Below are 8,535 nucleotides of genomic sequence, written 5' to 3'. Positions count from 1 at the left end.
GGACCTCCAGAACCTTTAGCTTCATCCAGATCGGATTCAAGTTCTGGATTTTTTAACAATCCAGATCCCATTAAATTCCGGACTCTTTAAATGAGTCCTGATCAAAGTCCTGGATCTCTTGTAATCCAGATTAAACTCTTTCAGTAATCCAGATCAGGTTCAAGCGCTGGATTTTTTCTTTTAATCCAGATGAAATGAAGCTCCAGATCCAGTCGAGTCCAGATCTTTTATAATCCCAAATTTCAGCTCTCTAGCCAGGATCTGGTTCTAATCCCGCAGGCTAATCCTAGTCCTAATCCGGGTGGTTGTGTGATCCCCAGTACGGCGTGGTCCTGGACGCCGGCTCCTCGCACACGGCCCTGCTGGTCTACCGCTGGCCTGCAGACAAACACAACGGCACCGGCCTGGTGAGCCAGCACAGCGAGTGCCACGCCAGCGGTACGGGGGGCAACTGGGGCAACTGGGGCAACTGGGGGGTTCAGGGGTTGGAGGGAGTGGAGCAGTTAAAGGGGTTGGGGAAGTTCTTAGCTTCACTGAGCGTCCATCTTTTCATTCATTCATTCATTCATTCATTCCTTCATCTTGTCATCCATTCATTCATCTATTCATTTGTTCGTTCATTCATTCATTTGTTTATTTATTCACCCATTCATCCATTCATCAACTCATTCATCCAGTCATTTGTTCATTTACTCATTCATTCATTCATCTGGTCATCCATTCATTCATCCATTCATCCATTCATTTGTTTATTTATTCATCCATTCATTCATTTATCAACTCATTCATCCAGTCATTTGTTCATTTACTCATTCATTCATTCATTCATCTTGTCATCCATCCATTCATTCATCCATTCATTTGTTCATTCATTCATTCATTTATTTATTCACCCATTCATCCAGTCATTCATTCACCCATTTATTCATCAATTAATTCATCCAGTCATTCATTCATTTGCTCATTCATTCATCCATTCATTTGTTTATTTATTCACCCATTCATCAATTCATTCATCAATTCATTCAGCCAGTCATTCATTCATTCATTCACTCATCTTGTCATCCATTCATTCATCCATTCACATATTCATTCATTCATATTTTCATCCATCACTTCGTGTTTTCATTCATCCACTCATCCATTTATCCCTTCATCAATTCATCTTGTTGTCCTTTTTTTCATCACTCATTCATCTCATGCCTTCATTCATTCATTCACTTATCCATCCCTCCATCCCTCCATCTCCTGGGTTCTGGTCTCCTCTCCCCGTCCTCCTCGTGACCTTCTGCTTGTCCTCCTGCTCCTCCAGGTGGAGGTATCTCCAGCTACGTGGACGGCGGCTGGTCTTCATGGAGGAGCGTGGAGATGTGCCTGCAGGGGGCGCTGAAGGTGGTCCCCCCGCGGAGACACGGGGCCACGCCGGTGTACCTGGGGGCCACGGCCGGCATGAGGCTCCTGCGGTGACCTCGCCCGAACCCCACCTTCTGCTCTCTGACGTTTAGCTTAGCTTAGCTTAGCTTAGCTTCAGGAGCTAACACGCGCGCTGTCTCCTCACCAGGGCGTCGGACCCCGAGCGGGCGGACGAGATCCTGCAGGAGGTGGGACGCAGGATCAGGACCTTCCCCTTCAAGTACATGGGGGCGACCATCTTGAGCGGCCGGGAGGAGGGCGCCTTCGGCTGGGTCACCGCCAACTACCTCTCTGAGAACTTCATCAAGGTAACGCCGGAGGTCCGTCCTCAGGTTGGGTTCCTCTGGGAGCTGGAGAGGTCGCGTGACGGGTCGGGGACGGGAGCCAGACCTCATCCTGATTGGAGGAGGAGGAGGATCATGCGACCCGGGTAGAAGATCCATCTGTGACCTCCCGGCCGAGAGCCGAGGGGAAGAACGTACCAGAAGAACGTAGGGGCCGACCTTCTCTCTCCACGGTGTCTCCACCCCAGTACGGCCTGGTGGGGCGCTGGCTCGGCCCCGCCGGACCCACCGTGGGAGCGCTGGACTTCGGCGGCGCCTCCACCCAGATCACGTTCGAGACCTCGGAGGTGGAGGACAACCGGGACCTGATGGAGCTGCAGCTCTACGGCCGGACCTACACCATCTACACCCACAGCTACCTGTGCTACGGCCAGGACCAGGTCCTGAAGAGGCTGCTGGCCCACCTCCTGAAGGTAGGCCTGCACCCGCACCTGCACCTGCACCTGCACCCTCAGCAGCCAGAACAGGAGTCCAAGGAGGCACCATCTGACCCTCTGAGGGGCGGAGCCTGCAGAAGACTGGGCACCAGATAATCTGGCCCAGATTAGCCCGGAGATTACTCTGATATCTGAGTATTTCCAGAGTCTGCAGCACAGCAGGTGGGTGAGAAGATACCTGGACAGATTACATTACAGTACATTAGATGGGATTAGATTAGATTAGATTAGATTAGATTAGATTAGATTAGACAAGGTTAGATTAGATTAGGTTAGATTAGATTAGATTAGATTAGATTACATTAGGTTAGATTAGACTACTTTACATTAGGTTAGATTAGATTAGATTAGATTAGATTAGATTAGATTAGATTACATTAGGTTAGATTAGACTACTTTACATTAGGTTAGATTAGATTAGATTAGATTAGATTAGATTAGACAAGGTTAGATTAGATTAGATTAGATCAGGTTCACATCTCCGGCCGCTGTGTGAGATGTTCTGGTGTCCGGAGAAGATCCATGTGTCCTGGGTGCTGGAGGTCCTGAAGCCATGTGGTCCTGAAGCCTTCGTGTCCCCCTTCAGGTCCAGGGTTACCCCGACTCCGTCTCCCACCCCTGCTACCCCGCCGGCCTCGTCCGGGTCGTGGATCTGGACCTCCTGTTCGCTTCTCCTTGCACGGCGGCGCTGAAGCCGCCCGGCCCGGCGACCCGCCGCCCGCTGACGGTGCTCGGCGGCGGCCATTACGCCGCCTGCCTGGGGAACGTCTCCCAGATGTTCCTCTTCGACGGCTGCCCCTTCTCTCGCTGCTCCTTCGATCAGGTCTTCCAGCCCGGCATCTCCGGCAGCTTCCTGGTGGGTCGAACCCGGAGACGTCGCCATCTAGCGCCTTCTTACGCGAGATGTTTCTGCTGAACCTGACCTCCACCTCCGCCGCTCTCCAGGCCTTCTCCGCCTTCTTCTACCTTCACTCCTTCCTGCAGCGAAGCACCGGGGTCTCGGTGGACTCGCCGTCGCAGCTGGAGGCGGCGTCCCGGGCGCTCTGCGCCATGACCTTCCCCGAGGTGAGTGCACAGACTCCGCGCACGTCGGAGAAGCTGCGGAAGGAACGCCTTCTCCACGAGAAGATGCCCCGAGGCGGCTCTCAGCCGGAGCCCGGGGGAGCCATCACTGCTCGTTAATTATTTGGATGATATTCATGAGCTCGGCGCCGACACTGTAATTACACCTTCTACACCTGACTGTTATTACACTGTAATAACACCTTCTACACCTGACTGTTATTACACTGTAATTACACCTTCTACACCTGACTGTTATTACACTGTAATTACACCTTCTACACCTGACTGTTATTACACTGTAATTACACCTTCTATACCTGACTGTTATTACACCTTAATTACACCTTCTACACCTGACTGTTATTACACTGTAATAACACCTTCTATACCTAACTGTTATTACACCTTAATTACACCTTCTACACCTGACTGTTATTACACTGTAATTACACCTTCACACCCTGACTGTTATTACACTGTAATTACACCTTGACGCCTGTGCCGATTCCAGGCATTGCGGTGACATCATAACGTCACCCGGTTGTCGGCGTCTCCATGACGAGCGAGCGAGCGGTTGTCCTGTGTCTCCATGCGAGGACCATCTACTGTGTTGACCATCTTCTGCTCCTCCAGCTCCTCCAGGTGGCTCCAGACCAGGAGGCCCGTCTGCAGGACTACTGCGCCTCGTCCGTGTTCGTCCAGCTCCTGCTGCTCCGCGGCTACGGCTTCAACGGCACCTCCTTCCCAGGGATCTCCTTCCAGAAGAAGGTGATCCTTGGATCAGATTATAATCCCGGAGGTCCGTGACCTCCTGCCCTCCGGAGGAGCAGAGGTGATGTTGGTGTCTTGCTGCTCCCCAGGTGGGCGGCGCCTCCCTGGGCTGGGCGCTAGGCTACATGCTAAGCCTCAGCAACATGGTGCCGGCCGAGGCGCCGGCAGCCAGGAAGGCTCTGGCGCCGGCGGCGTGGGCGGCGCTCCTCGTCCTCCTGGTCCTCCTGCTCGCCGCCACCCTGCTCTTCATCCTCCTCCGCTTGTACGCCGACAAGAAGAAGAAGAGGAGGGGAGGCGATGCAGGAGCCATCTAGAGCGGCGTCCCGCCGGGGAGACGACAGGAAGCCATCTTTTATTCATCGCTCCACTTTAACTAAATAAATCTTAGATTGAATGAAAATGAAGAGGGAACGGAGAGGCTCCTCCTCCTCCTCAGCCCGCAGGAACCTTCCTGGTCCAGCTGTTGGTGCTGGGTCTTCAGCCGGATGGACCCCGGAGGGTTCTGACCAACATCTGGACAAACCCAGGGGTCCCTCAAAGGTCAAAGGTCTGGTTTGGAGGTCATGTATGAACATGAGATGAGATGAGATGTTAGATGTTCTTTAGATGTTCTCTCACTTTCTGGAGTCAGACACAGATTTATCATTTTCATTAAACATTCTTTCATTAGAACGGGACTGTTTATGTTTTATAAATATTGAGTATTATCATTATTATTACTATTATCAATATCTTTATTATTATCAGCAATATCATTATTACAATTATTACAATACCATTATTATTGTTTTCTATCTTATTATTATTCGCAAAATTATTATTGCAATTACTATAATTATGTTATTATTATCTATCTTTTTATTATTAGCAATATTATTTTCATTATTACTGTTCATGTGTACCGGAGCTGGTAGATCCGCCCCCGGAAGTTACGTCACACGGTATGAATCAGGCCTTCAAAATAAAAGCCCGCAATCTACGACGACGTGATTCTTACGATTAAAACACCAGCAAATAACCGATCTTTGCTGTGAGTTATCGATTATTTATTGATAACCAAACGTATCGGCTGATCTCTTGCGGTTCCGTTTCGTGACGATACTTTGAAACCAACGCGCGGGAATTTGATCTGCTAGTATTTTGAAATCCACAACCGGAAGTAGCCATTGCTAGCCCGGTGAAGGAAGTGTTAGCATCCCCTCGTTTCGGGCCCGCCGCGTCCAGCCCGGTTCGGTTCCGATGTGCACGCAGTCCCGGGCGGCGGCCGCCATGGCCCGCCTGCCGCCGGCCGACATCGACCCGGACGGCACCTTCAAGTACGTCCTCATCCGCGTCCACAGCCGGGAGACCCGGGACGAGCCGGTGACCGTGGTCCGGGGCTTCGGCTGGGCAGAGTACCACGGTGAGTCCGCACCGGAACCGGGACCGGCACCGGGACCGGCTTTGTCCCTGCTCGTGCACGGCGAGCTCATTACCTAATGTACTGCGAGCCCGTGGTGGAAGCTAACGGGGTTAGCATGGGGGTGCACGAGGCGAAAACACACACACGTACACATACACATACACACACACACACACGTGCATCTAATCCCGGTTTGCTAGTCCCCGGTAATCTGAGGGACTGGGAAGTGAGGCAGTCCTGCAGGGACCAGGTTCTCCAATGTTCTCCTTCTGCAGTTCATTGAAGACTCTTAAATTGTCCATGTTGTGATGAGAAGGTTTTTGTTTTTTGTTTATTGAACATAAACATTATAAACAAATATACATGTGTACAAATAAACATGGTAGAGCAGAAAGGGGACGAGGAAGCAGAAGACATGAGGACATTCGATCTGTATGTAATCTGAATTAAGAGTGTAAAATGTTCGTGAGAAATGTTTAATGGTAGATGAAAAAGAAAGTGAAAGAAAATGATTAAATACATAGATCTATAAATAAATAAAATTTAATAAATAAATAAAAGGGAAAAAAACTGAACTGTAAGTTCTGTAAAGAACTGTATGTTTTTTGGTTTTTGGATTTTTCCATAAGTTTTAAGGGTTTTTTTATATAATTCGAAATTGTTATAAAGAACTTAAAATTGGGAGAACATTTTTGCATTCTGTTTTTGTGAATGAAGAACTTGGCCAGGCCTAAAATAACATTGACACAGAGTTCATCTCTTATGTTGCTTAAAAATAAACCAAATGTTATATCATCTCTTAAGAAGGAAACTGGTGACGATGGAAAATTATCTTCAACCCATTTTTGAGTTTTAGCCCAAAAGCCCTGTACTTTTTCGCATGAGAAAAATATATGGTCAGTGGTTTCAATGTTGTCTTCACAAAATGTACAAATATTATCTTCAAAATTAAAGCGTCCCCTCAATAATTCCTTAGATGGGTAGATGTCATTCATAATTTTGAAGTGGGTCTCTTTTGCCTCGGGGGGTATGGGTAGAGTCAGATACATAGTTCGCAGCGTGGCAATCGATTCCTTATCAAATTTATTTCAACTATTTTTGTTTTGACGTCCAGGGAATAAGTTTCCTGTGAAACATTTCCTAATAAAGGAGTTGCTGCACTTTCTGTCCAGAATTGAGATTCCCTGGAGTGATAGTCGGGGTAACTGTGGTTGTACGGTTCGGTGCGTCATTATATTTTTGGTCAGGAATACAAATTGTGGAGGCAGTGCGTTTCGTAACTTTAGCAACTCTAATATGGGAGGCTTAAATCTGTGTGTAGTACAGAACTGTTCATAGTCTAGACGACTGCCATTGTCATCCATCAAGTCAATTATTGACCATATACCTTTCTCAAAGCATTAGTATAAAACCATAATATAAAACCATTATTATTGTTCCAAATTATTGTACCATGTGGTGAGAAACTGTGTACAAATATCATTTTCCAGTATAATAATATTTGTTGTGATGAGAAGGTGAACGGTTGGATGATTGACAGCTGACCCGTCCAGCTGAAGCCCCGCCTCTCGTGCAGCTGTGATTGGCTCCGCCCCCTGAGGCGCCGACCAGATGGTCGGACGTGTGGAAGTATCTGCTACGGCCTGGGCAGAAGTTCCAGAAGAGCCTGCAGGAATGTTCCGCCCCCACGTGGAGTAACCGGATGTTCTCGATGTTCTCCAGCCGACATCTACGAGAAGGTGGCGGAGGAGCTGGAGAAGGACGGCCTCCTGGACTGCGAGTGTCTCGGAGGGGGCCGGATCCGACACGACGCCGCCCAGAAGAAAATCCTGGTCTACGGGTACTCCATGGTAGGAGCGGAGAAGGTCCTCCAGAGCCCGGAGGTTCTTCGGGTTCCCCGTGGAACGCTGACGTGATCTTCTGGGTTGCAGGGGTACGGGAGGGCGGAGCACGCCGTGGCCACCGAGAAGCTCAAGGCCACCTATCCGGACTACGAGGTGACCTGGAGCAATGAGGGCTACTGACCCGGACTGGACCGGACCCCCTCCTGGACCAGATCCCCTCCTGGACCGGACCCCCTCCTGGACCGGACCCCCTCCTGGACCGGACCTCCTCCTGGACTGGACCCCCTCCTGGACTGGCTGTAACCCGGTGGTGGGGTTCTGGTTCCTGTTGGATGTGGACTTGGAGGTGGGATCAAATGGGACCAGGGTCCCCTCCCGGTAACTGGTTCCGGTTCAGGACCGAGGTGGACCCGATCCAGGCGGACATTTCAGTGACAATGAAGTCCTGCTTAAGGGGGGTTCTCATGGTTTCACACACACACACACACACACACACACACACACACACACACACACACAAACACAAACACACACACACACACACACACACACCATGAAAATACAAATAAAAACAGTTTTTCTTCTCCAGATTAATCAACAGTTTTTTGCGGTGCGTTCAAGGACAGTTGGAAATATGCATGGCTGCTTCATGTCACAGGAGGTCTTCCATGTTCTCCCCGTATCTACGTGGGGTTCCTCCCACACACCCTCCTCTGTCCCGGCAGGTGATTGGCTGGAGGTCTCTGTATGGGACGCTGTGATTGGTCCAGGCTGGACCTCAGGGAATGGACGGAAGCCTCCATGATGTTGTGATGCGTTCAATGACCTCGGGAACTTCAGACCTCCGTTCATTTTCACGTAGAGCCTCCGATCATCTGGACCGCTTAATCCCAGTCCGACTGCGCCCCCGTCCCCCCGGGTACCCCTGGAGATGATCTCCTGGAAGACCTCCTGGTAGAACCTGCTGTCCCGCCTCCATCAGCAGGTCCAAGATGTCCTGGATTAATGGGATTATAATTTACCGAGTTGAAAACTCCATTCTCAGATTAAAAGCACCAACAGTCCTAATCCTTGTTTGTCAGTAATCCAGATTGGGATTACAGTGCAGTATTTGTTTGGAAACCTGGATAATATGTGATGATAAGGTGACCTGATAACACACACACACACACACACACACACACACACACACACCCTGGCAGTTTATCAGGTGCCTCCGGCGGCCGGAGATGATGGTGAAGGTTCGGGTCCTGAATGAT

General features: G+C 49.7%; 2 protein-coding genes across 3 annotated transcripts in view; both read left to right on the top strand.

The window, feature by feature from the left end:
* The window catches only part of entpd2b (ectonucleoside triphosphate diphosphohydrolase 2b), a 5,413-nt gene extending 605 nt beyond the window's left edge, over positions 1-4,808 (top strand). Inside the window, exons 2-9 of one of the 2 annotated variants that reach the window (XM_086170403.1) lie at positions 321-438; positions 1,313-1,463; positions 1,562-1,721; positions 1,946-2,170; positions 2,781-3,050; positions 3,140-3,259; positions 3,893-4,027; positions 4,120-4,808. In XM_086170403.1, the coding sequence (XP_086026529.1) occupies positions 321-438; positions 1,313-1,463; positions 1,562-1,721; positions 1,946-2,170; positions 2,781-3,050; positions 3,140-3,259; positions 3,893-4,027; positions 4,120-4,344 (1,404 nt within the window). In that variant the 3' untranslated portion in view covers positions 4,345-4,808. The remainder of the gene's footprint in view (positions 1-320; positions 439-1,312; positions 1,464-1,561; positions 1,722-1,945; positions 2,171-2,780; positions 3,051-3,139; positions 3,260-3,892; positions 4,028-4,119) is intronic. The other variant, XM_086170404.1, reaches the window with a different exon arrangement.
* A 395-nt stretch (positions 4,809-5,203) lies between these two features.
* Positions 5,204-8,335, top strand: phpt1 (phosphohistidine phosphatase 1). The gene is made up of 3 exons (XM_086170533.1): positions 5,204-5,432; positions 7,155-7,282; positions 7,364-8,335. The coding sequence occupies exons 1-3, from the start codon at positions 5,270-5,272 to the stop codon at positions 7,454-7,456; spliced, it is 384 nt and encodes a 127-aa protein (XP_086026659.1). The 5' UTR covers positions 5,204-5,269; the 3' UTR covers positions 7,457-8,335.
* Positions 8,336-8,535: the final 200 nt, after the last annotated feature.

The sequence above is a fragment of the Fistularia commersonii genome, chromosome 23 (genome assembly GCF_037954325.1).
Source record: "Fistularia commersonii isolate RoL2024-O1a breed Wild chromosome 23, RoL_Fcom_v1.0, whole genome shotgun sequence".
Lineage (NCBI taxonomy): Eukaryota > Metazoa > Chordata > Actinopteri > Syngnathiformes > Fistulariidae > Fistularia > Fistularia commersonii.
The sequence above is the reverse complement of the archived record's forward strand: the minus strand, read 5'-3'. Positions and strand labels throughout refer to the sequence as shown.